Source organism: Ambystoma mexicanum, chromosome 2p (genome assembly GCF_040938575.1).
Source record: "Ambystoma mexicanum isolate Mex_15411 chromosome 2p, UKY_AmexF1_1, whole genome shotgun sequence".
In the NCBI taxonomy this organism is placed as follows: Eukaryota; Metazoa; Chordata; class Amphibia; order Caudata; family Ambystomatidae; genus Ambystoma; species Ambystoma mexicanum.
In genome coordinates this window covers 274,089,664-274,107,726 of record NC_090923.1, presented here as the reverse complement: position 1 = coordinate 274,107,726, position 18,063 = coordinate 274,089,664, and the positions used below count along the sequence as shown (strand labels likewise).

General features: G+C 45.0%; 1 protein-coding gene across 6 annotated transcripts in view; it reads left to right on the top strand.

Annotated features, from left to right (window-relative positions):
* Window positions 1-18,063, top strand: part of LOC138566370 (inter-alpha-trypsin inhibitor heavy chain H4-like) — a 1,003,937-nt gene that overhangs the window by 739,474 nt on the left and 246,400 nt on the right. For 5 of the 6 annotated variants that reach the window (XR_011301923.1, XM_069643539.1, XM_069643537.1 and 2 more), the window contains one exon: window positions 14,451-14,495. The exons of the other annotated variant lie outside the window; for it this stretch is intronic. Coding sequence is in view for 4 of the 5 variants with exons in the window: in XM_069643539.1 (XP_069499640.1) it covers window positions 14,451-14,495 (45 nt within the window). In the remaining variant the exon portion in view is untranslated. The remainder of the gene's footprint in view (window positions 1-14,450; window positions 14,496-18,063) is intronic. 6 annotated transcript variants of the gene reach the window in all.

Below are 18,063 nucleotides of genomic sequence, written 5' to 3'. Positions count from 1 at the left end.
GTTTTCTGTGAACATCTGTGTCCTGCAGTTATGGCATCATGGGCATGATGTAACATCAATACCCAAAATGACAAAGGCAGTACCCATTGGATTTGGCCTTTCCGAGATTCTGTAATCATCAGTCCATCTTGTAATCTAATTTTCTAATACCACTCTCAATTCCTCTTTCCCTTTGCAGTCCTCTTCAGACAAAGGATTTTGTTCTGCATCTAGCAAATGGTTGTAAAATAGGCCCAGAATAAGATCTTTCTTTTGCGCTTTGATCAGGTCTGGATATGGAGTATCAAAATGGCATTGTGCCACAGGTTGTTCAACTGTTTTTGGAATCTTCAAACGTGTTATCGCATCTACCGGTATTTCACCCATCAGGTGTTCAGTAGGAAGAAACTACCCCATTATAGCTCGAATTTTGGCTAACTGATCTGCCTTATCATTTGTCTCCTTATCCTCACCTGGTGTGGATTATTAGATCATTTTCTGACACAAGTTTGCCTATAGCTTGAATCATCTTGCCATGTTTAAGTGGCTTTTTGATATAGGTGAGCATGCCTTTCACCTTCCAGCCAGGTAAATAATCCACAAAACTATTTCGTGCATAATCAAAATCAGTTACTAAAACGATTTCTTTGAGTTTATTTTCTACTGCTGTAGATATTGCCTTATAAATATCAGCCGGTTCTGCCTCTTGACTGCATTTGGGGCCTATCCTCATGCTTACTCTTGGAACATTGTCACATTTAAACCATATGTTTTCTATTCTTACATGCTCTTTTTCCATGTCATTTTCTATATGGTATGCACATCCATCCACATACACAGCTGGTAAATCCTTATATGTTTCTTGTTGAATGCCTTGTGGGGGGATTGCTCAAATTCATTCAAACTTGTCTCTAGCTCTGTGTCATCAGGCACACAGACAGCTGCACAATGATGCAACTCTGCAAGTCCTTGAGCAACTGGGCTCTTTTTATTTTGTCCATATCTCACTTCTACAGGAAATCCCTGAAGTGCTAATGTCCAGGAAGTAATTCTTGACTGGGCCAAATTGCCTGATCAGATCCTCTTACTTTGCAAAAATTGCAGAGGCTGGTGATTTGTTTCAACAATCACCCGCTCCCCTTGAATTATGGGATGGAAATGTTGCAACGCCCAGACAGTGGTGAAAAGCACTTTTTCACATTAATTGAATTTGGTCTCTACCTGTGACAATGCTGGGCTAGCATATGCAATGGTTTCGTTATTTTTTATATAATACTGCTGATATGCATTGATCTGTGAATCCTATCTCTACGAAGATATCCTGGTTTTTCATTGGATATGCCAAACAAGGCGCTTTAATTAGACACTCTTTTAGCCTGGTCACTGCCTCACTTTGTTCCTTTTCCCATTTCCAGGGTACGCCCTGCTTCAGCAATCTTGTTAAAGGTTGTGTAATCTCTGCATAATTTTCAATAAATGTCCTGTTGTAACTTGTCATTCCTAGCAAGAGCTTTAAACTTTTCAAGTTAGTGGGATCCTTTAGTTTATGAATCGCTTCCACCTGTGGGTTTAACCCATGTTCTGTCACTTCATGACTTGGGAAGTTTAGCTTTATTATGAACCACTGTGCTTTCTGTAAATATACTTTTGCCCCAGCCTACTGTAGCTGACTGAGCACATGTCTAATCTCGTTGAAATGACTGTTCAGATCTTCATTTTTGATTAGCTCATCATCCACCTATTGTCCTCCTTTCAGCTGCATCCTGGAGTGCCTTGCTCAGGAATATCTCAAATTCACTTCCACTATTGACAAACCCAAAAGGGGTCAGGGACCACGCATATTGTGATTTGTCAAATGAAAATGCAAATACATTTTGAATATCTTCAGCTAGTGGAACATGCCAGTATCCAGCTGTAAGTTCTAATGTGGTAAACACCTTTGACCTGTGAACCTGTGCAAGACCCTGATCAATAAATGGAACAGGACAACTTGAAATGGGTACCTTTTTGTTTAATTCCCATAGATCGGCACGCAAGCTCCAATGGCCATTGGTTTTTAGCACACCTAATATAGGAGTATTTGAGGTACTATGAATAGTTCTGATTCCTCTAGATTCTAAATGTTTACTTATTTCAGCTAGGGATTCCAAACATGCAAGGGGTATCCTATATTGTTACACAAATAATGGCTTCCCACCATGTCCTTCTGGTAGTGTGGCAACATGCAAATCGATCAGTCCGCAGTCACAGGTATCTTTGGCAAAAACCTTTATGAATGCCATAAATATTTTTCTCAGTTGGACTTTTTCTTCCTCACTTGTGCAAGCATCTGCAGCTTGAATTTGCTCCTCTACCATTTTATAAAACCCTTTGAAGTCCTCCAAAGGAGGTACCTCTTTACTTTCCTCTAATCGTGTGGCAGTGTCTCTTTGAAGGATCGCTATACTCAAATATTTTGGGATATTGACCTCCATTTCAATATGCTGTTTTTCTCTTTTAGATTCACCAATTCAAATAGAATACAATCATCTTGATGACAACCCACTATTTCACTTGGCATATAAGGGTACACAGGCTGAATGTTAAAGATTGCTTTAGACTCCAGTGATTCTGGTAACTCACCCTGTGCAGTCACATAGCTTTCAGGAATGTTCCAGATCACTTACTGAAATTGGCAGTGTAGTAAGATTACTGTATTCCCTTTCCTATTGCTGAATTATCTTCCAAATTAATGTCTTGACACCCTTTATTGTCCAGCAGGATTTGAATGGGTCCACCCCAATGTCTTTTAGTGGCGTATATTCACATTCTAACCCTTGCTGCCTTATGGATCATTTAGGCATACAGATGCATCAGAAGCTTTTATCCGTTGTCCCTTCCTGTATTTTAATGCTACTGTAAATTGGCTGGTGAATGTGGGAATACTAACATCCTTTTTTACCTGAAGCTGAATTGCATATGGCTTCATTTGGGCACTATGGTAAGCTTGCCTTTTGTCTTCAAACTCAGATGCGGCTCCAACCAACCTGGACTAAACCTTTTGATTTAAAAAGTCTAATACCATACACATCCTGTGCACAATGTCATGATGTCCCAGATAGAATTTGTTTTGTGCCCCGCTCACAATCCACACATTGTGATGAATACTATTAGGGCAAATTGTAATCTTTATCATGCATCTTCCTAAAATCCTTTGTCCTGACTCAGGGTCATCTAGGCCAAAAATATGTTGATTCTTTATTCTGAACTGTGGGATCTCCTCCCTGTCAATTATTTGCCAGAGTACCTTTTCATTAACGAAAAACCTATCATGTTCAAGCGACCAAAGTGGATTCAATCATTTCCGGATGCCCATTCAGATGGATAGGAATCCATGGCTGCCCTTCCCCCATGTGTATTTCTGAGATTGTTGAAATGTGTTTTTCTTTATTTACCTCTGGAGTAACATTTGGTTTGCATTTTTCTTCATCTAGATGAAAACACAGCATGTTTTCCTCTATTTCTGTTTGCCAGCTTTTCCTGCGGTCCAAATAAATCTCCAAAGTCTGCTTCTCTTTTTCTCCTCGCATTTTATCCTGACACATGAGAATGACAGTGACACCAGGCATACAGACATTCTGAAGATATACTTCCACTGCACTTTCTGATTTAGCAACAGTGTGGCATTATTTTCCAATGTTGCTTTGGGACATTATTTTCTTGGGTCTCATGGCTTTTTAGCTAAGGACCACAATACTCCATTTAACCCATCAATGAGGGGCCACAACCTCTTCATGCCACCCTGCCCACGTAGCCCACCTTGGCCAGCTTGACCACCCTGGCCACGTCGCCCACCTTGGCCAGCTTGACCACACTGCCCATGTCGCCCACCTTGGCCACGTCGCCCACCTTGGCCACATCGTCCACCTTGCCCACCTCTGGCAGGTCACCCAACTTTGCCTCCCTTTCCTCTTGTTGTCCTCTCAGTCATGGCACTGATGGACTAGCGCAATGGGAGGTGCAGCCAACAATTGTCCTGGGCAATTGGAGTGAGGGGGCAAGGTACATGATGGGAAACGTACCACTATGCTCCAGCAAGGCTCTCTTGTGACCCCTAGGGAAAAAATAACGGGTTGCACAACACTCAGCCACCCAAAAAACAAAAATCAACATGTACGCGACCCCTCATTAGTCCACGTGTGAGTGAAAAATGTCCGGCAGTATGCTTTGGCACCTAGCAACACACAAAATGCATACGCAAGGAACAAGTAGGCTACTATGACCTCAAAAATGGGGTATGCGACACACAGGGTCAACCACAGTGGGAAAAATGAATGCACAACACACCGTCTGTCTTGTAATATGAAAAAAATCACACGCGTGTGTTCGCGTAGGCAACTCCCCCGCCAAAACAAGAAGTACAACAAGTATGCAATGCCACAGTCGTGAAGTAATCATGTGTGAAACCACAAAAATATGAAATTCACGCGTCCATCCCCACGAAAAGCATGTACGTTGCACTGTCATCCTATGCACACCTTTATCCCATACTGAATGGCAATTCCCAATGTCCAGCATGCGTCACGTAACTTAGGCGCTTAGGACCTTTCCTCTGATTACACGCTAACGCGCTGTATGCGCACATGTCGAGCCACTCTGTTTCTGGCTGGCCACCCGAAAGAACACGGGAGACCCACGCTCCTGCCCACTGTCATGGCCACAGGTCCCAGAACACAAAAATCACACCATCTTGTGATGGGGCAATGGGCCACTTGACTCACTTATGTTTGTTTGGGACCTAAAAACGCAGGGGCCCTGGCCTTTGGCGCCAGGCTCATATAGAGATGTGAGCAGGAACACTTTATTTCAGTGCAGGAGTGCTTTTACTTTATTTCAGTGCAGGAGTGTTTTTATTTTGCAAGAACATTCCAGGAGCTGAAAGCCTTTATTCCAGAGAACATCCTCATGTGCTGACTCATCAGGTGTGACTCCCTAGGACTGGTCTTCATGTGCTGACTCATCGGGTATGGCAGGGTGTGGCAGGCAGGCTGAACCTGGTGGGCGTGGCTTCAGAAGCTCAGCTATATAAGCTGCTCCATCCTTAAGGCCAGTGCTTTGCGTTACTGTGCACTCGCGTGCAACGTGATGCTCACCGCCGCTTGGACCAGTTTACTTACCTTTGAAACCAGGCGTTCTCCTGCATACTCACCTCCAGGAAACCGGTGCTTCATCACTTCATCTGCAGACTCATCTCCTGACATCCAGTGATCTTGATCTCGATGCCGCAGCTCTGCACTCCGCATCCATGAACTCGGACCCTGTGAAGAAGAAGAAAGACAAGGTTAGAACATCCACCCTAGGGCCGCGCCGCATTTGAATCCCGCGTGCCCCCTAGTTAACAACTTACCAGCTACTGTACCACTGCAGCTTCGTTCCTCATTCCCTCCGGCTGTTGCCTCGAGCTCCGCAGCTTCTGCCGGGCCGGCAACATCACCTGCAAGGGAAGAAAGCAAAAGAGCAAACATCAAAAGTGGAACGGACAGCAAAACAAGACAACAAACTTTACAATACAACAAAAACAGACGAGGAAAGACAAAGGCAAATAGGAACACTTACCTGAAGTATAGTGGTTTAGTCGCAGCAGGACTGGACTACCACGTGCAAGGGACCAGTGAAGGAACTCGGTCCAGATCATAGACGCGCCCCTACCACAAGCAGCAGGACGGAGTGCTCGCCAAAACGAATCAACAGGTGAACTTTCCAGGGGCAGCGCATCCCACAGGTACCACGGTTTGGGAGAAGGGGTCTGGAAGGGGATCAGGCACACAAGCTGGCATACTCACGCCCCCTATTCTCCATGCAGGAGCAGTCCCGAGCAGCATCACCTATTACCACCAGTCACCACATAAGCGCAGAGGGCGAAGTCAGACCCGAGTCACCTCACCCCGGGAGGGCTGCAACCGTGCCCCAATGCCTCCGCAGAGACCAGGTGAGCGTAACACCCATATGGGCATTTACCTGCCTCCAACTGCCCCGAGCTGCCTCTTAGAGCCATCTGCTGCCGCCAGCCCACTCTATGTGCCTGCTGCCCACGTGCCTTACATTTTGGTGCCTGCTCTGAAGCCATTGCCAGTGATCTTGTTGCTGTGACCACCTCTGCTGATCTTGGAGACTCCTTACTGTCACTCCATCGCTCCACAGCCCAGCCCCAGGACCACCTGCTCACCCACACCTGCCTCGGGGGTTGCCATGTCTGACCCATCTCCATCTTAGGCAAGTGGCAACCTTGGCAGAGAGGCAGAGGGCTGTCAGCTTCTCTTCCAGAGAGGTTGGCACCCTGGTGGAGCAAGTCCTTGGGCATTATGATGCCCTCTTCCCTGGACCATTGCGAGTCGACAAGGAAGGACGGAGTAAGATCTGGGCGGACAACGTGGGTGCCATCAACGCGGAGAGGGTGGGACCCCGCGACTACTGATATGTCCATAAGCGCTGGGAAGACTTCATGTCCAGGACCCTCAACAAGGCCCGGTGCCTCCTCAAGGCTGGTGATGAACGAGCGAGGTGCCGGGTCAGTTGAATAATGATGAAATGCGGGTCCTGGAGCACATCAACCCAGCGCTGTATGCCCAGGTCTTGGATTTGGTGTTCCGTCTGGAGTCGACTGGTAAGTGTTCATGTGTTCTTGTCCACCATGTGTTTGTTGACATGTGCCTGGAGTGTGCACCTTGTCCTCATGTCTGGCATGCCTCCTGTACAGATGTTTGTGTGCATGTCCCTGATAGTGCTGCATGTGAGCCCATTCAAGCGTGACCCACATCAATGTTGTCTGTGTTGCAATACGTGATGCGCACCGGCATGTAACGATCTGTGTTGCAATGCATGATGCGCACCAGCATGTAACGAGGTGCAAATGTTTGCATACCTGTGTCTGGACTGGGGCATGCGAGAGGTGTTACACATGGGTGCTTATGTCACCATCATGGACATGCACAGTGTACATGTGTGTGTGTGTCTGAGTAGTGAGTGTGTGACTGGGCAACCCCATGGATGCATGACACATGAGCATCTCAATGTTTGATTGACTCATGAGTCCCAGTTGTCCCCAAGTGCACTGTGACGGGAGGTCTACATGGCTTGATGCATGACTGTCAGGTGGTGTGTGTGTATGTGATGTGCATGTACCATGATGCATGTGAGGTTCAGCCCCTCTTCTGATGTGCTCGCAGTGCCTTGTACGTTGATGTGAATGTTTGTTGCACATGGCATGCATGTTTGTGCATGTGTGTTGCTTGCACTGACCTGTGTGTGGGGAGGGTGATGATGGTTGTGACGTTTGACATTGCCACTCATTTGCATTTGCTTTGTGTCAAGCAGACATTTGTTCGGTACACTAATGCTTGTGTTCAATGTCTCCCTATCCACAGCAATGATGGAAGAAGAGGACGGAGTTGACACTGTGGAGCACCGCAGCAGGGATTCCTCCACCAGGCACTGACGCAAGGCCCAGTCGTCCTCCCAGGTTATGTCATTTTCCGGAAGTGAGGACGCTGGTGATGCGTCAGTCATTGGCCGCAGCTGCTTAGGGGAGGCCAAGAGGGTGAAGTTGGTCGTGGGCTCCTCAGAAGTTGGGAGGACAGGTGAGACCACACAGGGGAAATCCGATGCGGAGTGATCCAGGTTGGTGGTGTTGGAGGAGGAGGCCACATCAGCCCAGCACATGGGGCCCAGCGGGGGTGATGAGGTAGGTGTTCCTGGTGCAGACAAGGGTCAGGGGCCGGAGGCAGTGCAGGTCACCGTGGAGGGGCATGTGACTGCTCCTGTTCCTGGAACTGCATGCCTCAGCCCGGACCTGTCTGCAGGTGGCGGATGTATCCACGGATATGGATCTATCACTACCTACAGATGAGGCAATTTGTGACAGGGTTGAACCTCTGCTAGCCGGTGTTGCGAGGCGTACAGCCAGCATTCATGATGATGTGCAGGCTTCCAATCAGGGGCTTGCACATCATCACGATGAGGTCTGTCGCCTCATCAACTGGCTAGCACAGTTCATGGTCACGAATGTGCTATGTGTGCTGGATACTGCTGCGACCCCCTCCTCCTCCTCTTCTTCTTCTGTGTGCCAGTCATCCTCGCTGCCGTCTTCTAGCCCAGATATCACCAGGGCCCCCTGTGTACCTGTCACAACCCCGGCGGCCAGTCTGGTGGAGACCACATCCCTGCCACAGTCGGGAGTCGAAGGAGGATCATCAGAGGTGGTCACTGCAGCAACAGGACCAATGGCAATGGTGGAAGTGCAGGCACCAAGCAACAGGGCACGTGCACGACAGCCCCGGGGATTGTCATCATCCCGGAGGCTGTCACGTAGGCGCAGGCAGCAGGCTTATCGGCCGCACACAGGCTCGACGTAGGAGGCGACAGGACTCGGGCCCTCAACATCACAGGGGCAGGTATGGCCATCGGGCGGGAGGGAAACGTGGACATTAACACAAGGATGTCTTCCGTGTTGGAGCGATGGGCCTGCAGATCGGAGCAGAGCGGCAGCGGGCACAGGGGGCACGACTCACCATCACCAGGATGGATAACACTCTGCGTTGGGCAGAGAGGCGGGCGGAGTTCCTCGAGGAGGCTCTCAGGGAATTTGAGAGAAGCACGTTGCAGTCCCTGCGGGCCCTTGAGGGGAAAGCCCAGGCCCGCCTCAGGGAAATAGATGCAGATTTCGATGATTCCCTGGCTGAAACTCTTGGGGAAGATGGTGAGTCGTAGGACTAGGCCGCTGCCTTTGTAATTAGTTATTTAGGAGTAGGTTCGATTTGTTTAGTTTTTTTATTTGGAGTTCATGGACTTTGCTCCACATCTTGTAAATAGTTATTTCTTCTTAGACGTCTTATGGATGTTGATTTATGTTTTGGGATCATGGACCCTGGAGCTTTGTATATAGTTGGACAAATATTTTATTTTTTGGAATTTTTCATCACCATGGAGGAATGTTTTTTTATGATTTCTGTTTACATTTTGAGAAGCATCATTGGACATGGACCACTTTTTAGAGTTTTTTATTTTTTGCATCACATTTCTTTTTGTTTTCAGTTTCATTTTCATTTGGATTACGTTCATATTCATTTTAATGATTGTCTTTTAGTTAGTGTGAGTTTTATGAATCAATACATTTTTGGTGTCTGCTCTCAATGGTTTGGTGCATATCTCACTCTTCCTTGGCTCTGTTACATGTCCCTAATGTTGAGCAATGTTGCTCATCTGTGTGCAAACATGCATGTGTGAATTTGTGATTCCCATTCCATGGGCCATGTGCTGGGGAGCAGGAGCAATGTTGAGGTGCACTGTGGGGGGCATCGTGAATGGGGGGGGTCCCTTGTGCTGTGGGCTGCCTGCAGGGTGTGTTTACAGCTGATGGCAGCACCCGCAGGCCTTTCCATGTGAGCTGGATACACTATTTCGTGGGGGTACGCGCATCCCTCGCGATTTGGTTGGCGCGAGAGGGTAACGTGATTTTGCGGGTGTACACATGGCCCTTTCCAAGTGATTTGGCTGGCGCGAGTGGGGCACGCGATTTTGCGGTGGTACACGCGGACCTTTCCACACAATTTGGCTGTTGCCCACGGGTTACGTAATTTTGCGGGGGTACGCGCAGCCCTTTCCACGCGATTTGGCTGGCGCAAGCAGGGTATGCGATTTTGCAGGTGTGCAGACGGGGCATGTGCTGCCCTTTCCACATGCTTTGGCTGGTGCAAGGGGGGTATGCACGGCCTTTTCCACGCGATTTGGCTGGCGGGAGCTGGGTACCCGATTTCACAGGGGTGCGCAGAGTCCTTTCCATGGTATTTGGCTGGGCCGTGCGGGGTACGAGATTTTGCTGGGGTGCAGACAGGGCATGCGTGGGTTTTTCCACGCGATTTGACTGCTGCGAGCGGGGTACGTGACTTCACAGGGGTGCAGACAGGACATATGTGTGGGTCTTTCCATGCGGTTTGGCTGGTGTGGTGGGAATGCAATTTCACAGGGGTGCAGACGGGGCACGCTCAGGCCTTTCCGCGCAATTTGGCTGGTGTGAGTGGGCTACGCTCTGATTTTTCATGCAATTACGATGGAAGTTGACTGTGTGCTGGGCCACAGATGGCGTGGGGCCTCGTGCCATTCTGGCCATTTCATTGGCTTTTTCCTGCAGTGTTGGGGCGTTACTGGAGCTGCTTGCTGTTCTTTGTGCCACTGCTACTGATGCCTCTGGAAATCCATGAAACACGTGCCGCACAATTGCTGGTTTGCAACACGGCTGGCGCATATGTGGCGCACGTTCCTTCTAAGCGTGCAGCGCTTGCGCTGATTCTGCGCTGGATTCTATGAATCGGGCACTGTGATTGGCCAAAAAGTAGAAAACATTTCAAAAACACAAAATTTCACCGAGCCCCCACGTTTCCGGACGTGCTGAAACTTCACTTTCTCCAATGAATTGTAGTGTTTCTATTTTTGGATGTCTAAGTACATTTTGACACGGACGGTGCTCGCTTGAACTGTACACCAACCATACCAAGCTAAGTTTATTATGATTTGTGTACTTTCAAGAAATTAAACAAATCGCGGCATTTTCAAAATAGTATTTTTAACATTTCCTTTCAGCAGACTTCAACTGGCACCTCCTCCGCTTCTAAACTCTACCTCGCCGTAACGTCAAGGCCCTTCACCCTCTGCCAAATGCTGCTACTGCCCCAGCCCTTGTGGAATCCCTCTCCACACTTCTTCCATTTCCACCACTTGCTATACATACCTCACAGCGCTCACCTTTTACACAACTCCTGCTCTGAGATACTCCCCCATGTTGTCATGACTGTGTGCAATTTCTGTGGTTTGTGTTCATAATTACATTTCATGGAATTATCAGTTGTACAGTAACTTCCTGGCTTTACTACACTTTTCTGCTGTTATTATGTATTTTATTTATTATGTATTTATTTATATTCTTTTGCGTAGCACTTTCCACTTCTCCCCACCCCCATACATTTTCAGCCTTTCCTTCTTCCATGCACTTGCACGTTTTCAATATCACTGGATGAGGGAGATCACTCCTGTGGATCTTTTGGGTTTCTTTTATGCCTTTCACAAATACAGCTGTGAGAGAGAATGCTCCTATAGTACCTTTGAATTTTCTTAGGGAAAGTTTCACAGCCGAAAAGACTGTAGCTAACTTGACCGTTATGGTCAAACAACCCAAAGTAAATGCCTCCCCAAGCATACCACATAAATACACTTACCTTTTGGAGGCACACCTTGTTGTGTGCCGCCGCCCCTGCAACACCGGTTCCGTTCACTTACGTACTTGGTAACCGGCGCCGTAGGGGCCTGTCCTTTTTTTTTCCTTTTTTAAAAAACTTTATTCCCCTAGGCGGAGTACACACCTGCATCCCCCGAATCCAAAAATGACAAACATGTAGAGTAGGAGACACCCCTGCAACCCCTGCTCCTCATGTTCGGTATTTTCAGATTCGTACAAATGGTACAGGACTTTTTCAGTCTTTTGTACCATTCATACAAATGGATACATTCTTATTGGGCATTTCCTTTCACTCCTCTAAAACTCTTGGCTTTTATTATAATCTTCACAATCACTGTGACGAGGGCAACCCCTCCCATACCTCTCTTGAGCTTTGATAGGATTTTCTCAATTACTGTGATGAGGAAGATTGCTCCGTGCCACTCTTGCTTATTATTTCTCTTATGGCCACCTCCGTTTCTGCGCCAAGTGAGATCCCTCCCGTTCCACACTTGCCTTTTACTTCTCTTGTGGTCTACAAAATTACTGTGATGAGGGAGATCACTCCTGTAACACTCTTGGCTTTGCTTAGGGTTTTCATAATTACTGTGACAAGAGAACCCTCCCATAACACTCTTGGCTTTTCTTATGGTTTTTACAATTACTGTGACAAAGGAGATCACTCCCGTAACCCTCTTGGCTACTCTTATGGTTTTCACAATTACTGTGATGAAGGAGATTACTCCCGTAACCATCTTGGATACTCTTATGGTTTTTACAATTACTGTGATGAGGGAGATCACTCCGAATCACTCTTGGTTTTTCTTATGGATATCACAATTACAGTGACAAGAGAGATCACTCCTGTAACACGCTTGGTTTTTCTTAGGGTATTTACAATCACTGTGATGGGGGAGATCCCTCCAATATAACTCTTGAGCATTCATAAGGATTTCACAATTCCCTGTACCCCTTCTGGGTCTCCCGCCACTCCCATTACCTTTGACTTGGTGGTTGTGTGTCACCAGTACTTGCTGGAGTCATGGCTGGCTTCATTCTCACGAGCACTCTCAGCGTTTCTCTTCTCAGCTTCCTGTCTTGTCCTATGGCTCTGTAGAGCCCTTGGTTTGATGGTCCAGGTGCTGTTCACAGACCACATGGCCCACCTCCCTGAGGTCACCCCACGCATTCTTCCAGCTTCAAGTGAGTGGGCCCTCTACTGGCTTCCGGATTGCTCCTCTGTCAATTCTGCATCTTCCCCTGGACCGAGGGCCATCTTCCTCTTGTGGACTTCTCTTCCCCAGGTTTGAGTTTCCTTGGCTGTGCCAGTTGGATGCCGGCTTCCCCCTTTAGCAAGTCCTTCCTCTGTTTTTATCCTCTGTTGATGGGTCATGCACGGTGCAGGATCAGAGTCCTTCCTTTGTTTCCAAGTGGTATTCATTATACTGCACTGGCTATCTTTAATGAAGTAGTAGTTGTTATAGCCCCTTCACTCTTCTTCTTCTCAGTACTATTGGGGTTCGACCTATTGCCATTCTTCACATCTGTTTTACACTTCCTCTTCTCAGTGGTGAGTAAAAGAAGAGATCTTACAATAGCAAACAGTAGTTTCTTATGGTTGGACTTCTTGGGACAATGGGGGTGTGAGGGTCTAATGGGAAAGAGTCTTAGGGAGTTCCTTCCTGGAATGGGAGTCTTTATCTCTCCCTGTTAGGTCCGGCTTACTGCCACCTCTCTGGGAACTGTTGCATAGCAGGATCACCTTCCTATCCTCACAGGGAAGGGGCCCTCTGGGGAGAAGTGACAAGATTCTGTGAATCATCACATGGACTAACTTGGCAGTTTTCACTGAATATTTCATTTCCAGTATCCCTGTCATTCATTCATCTAGGGAAAAAAACACTTGAGAGATCTCCCTTACCTCTGATCACACTGTAGGGGGCTTCCAACCAGGATATTTGCAGAGTTTCAACATGGGTTTCATAGAACAAGTTAATTTCACATTATAGGTTGATTGTGGTGTGTTCAGCTACTGCTAAATGTGGTTCAGCTGTTTATATAATGAATAGTTTGCAGAAACCTTGCAGTTGTGGATCATTCTTTCTCTTACTTGTGATATTACCTGACTAACAATCATGGGTGTTAGGACTCTAATGACCCATTTACCTATTTGCTGATCTTAATTACTCAAAGTTCAGGTCCTGATTTACTTGAATTGGGCAGCAGTGGCGTTTAGGTCACAGGGCACTTCCAGGAGGAAAATAACACACATAGAAGAGGGACTGAGGTAATGCATTCAGAGAGTCATTGTACATGAAGGGTACATTGCATGGAGAGTAGAGTTACTGCTAACACCTGTATGCAAGCAGTTAAATCTGTAGAATTTATATTTTTTTTATGGTATGGATGTGCTTTAGGAAAACAAATCTAAGAGGTTCAAGGTTGTATGTGCCATAATAATGCCATGTTTCCTAATGCAATTGTAAATTCTACCTTCCATATAATGCATCACGTGCAAAAACCAGACAGAAAAATCCATGCAAGAGGGGATCCAGTTGGATTTGATGCATTGGGGAGCTGCAGCAGGTGCAGAAATCACACACCATCTCCCAGGTCAAAGAAAATCACACAAAAAGTCTCCCCCTTCTGACCACATCGAAATGAGACTCTTAATATTTCTTCGAAAGTTTTGTATGTAAATTGTGTCTCTGGAGGTTTTGCTTTATATACGGTAGGACTGTGATGAGGAAGACCTCAGAGTAAGGAAGATGACCACTGAGTAATGAAGTAATTTATACTCTGCCCGTTTTCCTTAATGTGATGAGGTTAGGAGCAAATCTACTAGACTCATAGTGCCTGCAATAGAAATGTGTTCTTTAAACATACAAGATCGTTTTAAATACAAGATACATTATGCATTTGTATGTTAAGAATGTTTTTTTTTAAATATGTGATGTCTAGCTTTAGTAAAAAAAAATGTCTGCTGAAATCAACAGTTGATTATAATTGCGATAAAAAAGACTGCACATAACACATTGAGAAACAAAGAGAACAAACATGGGTAGCATCAAAGCTCATTTTATATGACCAGCATGTGTTTATGGCACAAGTGTAATTTGGCCTATACTTACTATATTTTTTTAAATATGCTTTGATAGAGACATGACTATGTATTTCCTCATTCTAAACAAAACTAAACTCTGTTTAATTTGTTTAAACACTTCAGCTACACATGTCCCAAAGATTGCAGGGCAACACCCTTCCATACATGGTAAGAACTGATTTTAAATGTGTACTGCCAATCTATTTTTCATAAAATTGTATATGTTTATTGAATGTGGCTATCAACAATCGTTTCCACGTAAAATGAGTGCTCTAAAATAACATAATAATGGTATCAACACTAGACAATGTACTGAGCAAATAAACACAGGTAACTGAACGTTCCCTAAGTTTAGAAAATTAATGGTTCATTGTAGGAGTATGGGCTCCGCATTTCAACATTGGGACTCTGCATTTCAACATTCACATTTTAGTGAGGGTTTGAACTTCAACTAGGGCCAAGGGTGTGAAACTCAATAATGGACTCAAGGCTGAATTTAAATAGATGCCAATGCACAGAGCACATGTTAGAAATTCATAATTTTGCTGCAGGATGCTATTTTTTATGAGCTGAACTGCAATAAATATAATACTAACAGGACAGTAACATACTAATTAACCCAACCCCATCTAACATGTAACTGAATCCCATAATAACATTTTGTGCAAATTAGCCCATGATATCAGCTGGATGCAGACTGATGAAAATGCATAATGCTCTGAAAATGGGAAATAAAAATGAACTTTACACATGTAGGTTGAATCTGCACTGTGTGTTAAGCTGAAAAATGTGAAGGTCCGTTCCTAAACGCTTGTACAATAAAAAGATTGAGGGGCAATTTTAACTGGCCCCGAGATTCGTCCCTACTAATAGACTTGCGCATGCTCCTGTGGACTAAATAACCTTGTTGCCTTCATGCGGTGCCCCACTGGCGGGAAAGAGAACACTATTAGGTAAGAGTACCTACAACTATTACTCAAATTACACTCAACCACTAGAAAAAATTCATATTACGAAAACGTTTTTATTAAGACAATATGTTAAAAATATATTAAACAATCACTGATAAGCAAATCAATGATAAAATAATACACTATGCAGATTGATGGCTACCTAAAATTCATACCTCTCAACTCTAAACTCACAAAGTGCAATAGTGCTTCCTTTACAAACAACACACCTCACATACACTTACTGGTTCACACTCTATTCAGCATACATTGTTATTCAAACACCTGTCGAATACACAAGACAGAGAGCTCGCAAACTCTGAGTTGCTCCCTCCAGACCCTTTGTGCCTTAATTAGGCGAATCCTTGTTACACAAGGTTCTAATTAATTTAATAAATAATTAATCAAGGTTGCCTACAAATATAGCAACAACAACGCCTGACATGTTACGTTCTCTTTACAATGTTAGAACAATGATAGAACTTCTTCAGGGGAAATTTGACATGCGGGTTGTCATTGTCTTTTCAAACTTCATGTGATAGTGTTCATCTGTGACCCTATGGGGCACAGCATAAAAAACAGCCATAAGTTATGCTGTTACTAAATCAAATATATTACCAACAAACGAGTTCCTAGTCTCCTTTGGTATGCTTACCATGGTAGCTTTAATCAATAATGCTGTCCACGGCATCGTAGGTGCGTCTTCAGAGTAAAACAGCCCACCGTTGTAGTAGACACCACGTACAATAATGCCATCGTCTCTTAGCAGCTCTGGAAAAACAATCCACCTTCAGTAGCAAATTTTGCCCATAAACATATGCTCATAGTTAACTTCAAATTCTTAAAATCGGTGTTAGACACACCCTACATTTAGGCCGAACTAACGATCATACATAATTGGCTGCCACTAGGCACTAAGTGCAAAAAGACGCATCCCGTACCCAACACAATGTGGGGACGTTTGGGGAAGAAATTAAGCCCCTCCTAGAAATCAAACTGCATCCCTTCGAACTACTTTGTGATAAGCAACCCCCATCGGGTGCAAGTCTTCTACTCACACATGGCACGCACCAACTTTGTATATGCATTCCCACGCAGAGCCCCACAGGGAGAGTGTGTCCTCCCGTCTAAGTGCAGTTACACATTATCTGATCACTTACTTTAACAGAAGATGATCCGTTCGTCACTGTCACAAACTGGCTTCACTAGATCTCGAAAACGGGACTGCCCGTTTCTCCGGTCTGTCCGATTTTCACTAGGACCAGGCGGCACTAGCTTGGCTCTTCCCATGCATTCTGTTGGCTGGATTTTCTGATGGAAACAGACTACATTAGGGTCCACATTTGTCTGAGAGCAGAAGTGACAAATTCGGTCACAATCTCAAGACACTCGCCCTCCATAAGGTGTTAACCAAAACACACCCAAAGGAAGCAACATTGAGACTCCGCATTTCAACATTCACATTTTAGTGAGGGTTTGAACTTCAACTAGGGCCAAGGGTGTGAAACTCAATAATGGACTCAAGAGAATGAGTCTCAGGCTGAATTTAAATAGATGCTAAAGCACAGAGCACATGTTAGAAATTCAAAAACTGTTTTATGAGCTGAGCTGAACTCAATATAATACTAACAGGACAGTAACATACTAATTAACCAACCCCATCTAACATGTAACTGAATCCATAATAACTTTTAGTGCAAATTAGCCCATGATATCTGCTGGATTCAGACTGATGAAAATGCATAATGCTCTGAAAATGGGAAAGAAAAATTAACTTTACACATGAAGGCTGAATCTGCACTGTGTGGTTAGCTGAAAAATGTGAAAATCTGTTCCTAAAGACTGATCATTGTGTTAGAGAAGGAAACACAAGAAATAGGTATAAATTTGCTCTGCAGCAATGCAGTTAGCACAATGAGGAAAACACACAGAGGAAATCGCGTGATATGTGTGGATCTGCTCATGGGTAGGTGTTTTTCTGGAGTGACAGGGGGTTTAATAAAAAAGGGTTTTGAGGCAAGGTAGGGGCATTCATCTTCTGGCACTGACCGATGAAGCAAGCAGAGGGCTACTGTTGGGCTGACTGTAAGCTGAATAAAGCCGAAGCTTTTTCTCTCCTCGGTTGGCATCTTTAGAAGGGCTGCAAAATCTCAAGTGACCTTAGCTAAGAATGACCCTGGAACACTGCCAAGCTGAATTGGGAATATTGCCAGCTTAATCTAGGCAATTATCAAGTTAATTGAGATGCTGGTGAAGTGAATGACACTAGGGAGCACAGGTTAGAAAATTGAGTTCATTGTAGACACTGCATCAGAGATTCAAATTTCAACCTGCCTGTGCTACTGTGTTTATATCTCTCTAAGTTCTACTTTTATTTAAAGCATATTTACCCTGCCAAGTTTTGTTACAAAGCCAAGCTAAATTCGCAGAGCTTTGCCCAGATAGAGCGTTGAAAACCACTGCAGAGAGATATGCTCATACAGAGAATTATAACGTGGGCGTAACTTGCATATTTATAGTTTATGATAAAGAACAAATTCGAAAAAGGTAATTTAGTTTGTGTATTTCTTTTTGAATTCAGTCTCATTGATTTGACATGCATAGGGAGATGAATGTGCTGTAAGAAATATCTCAAAGCAAATAGAAGCTAAATGAATGTGTTGTATTTCAATTTGTGTGTTTCACAATTGTTGAAATACAGCCAAAAGGGCATCATCGTGATGTTGTACATAAAACACCACAGAAGAGGATGAGCCTTTTATTCAGAGTGTATTAAGTCCAGTATT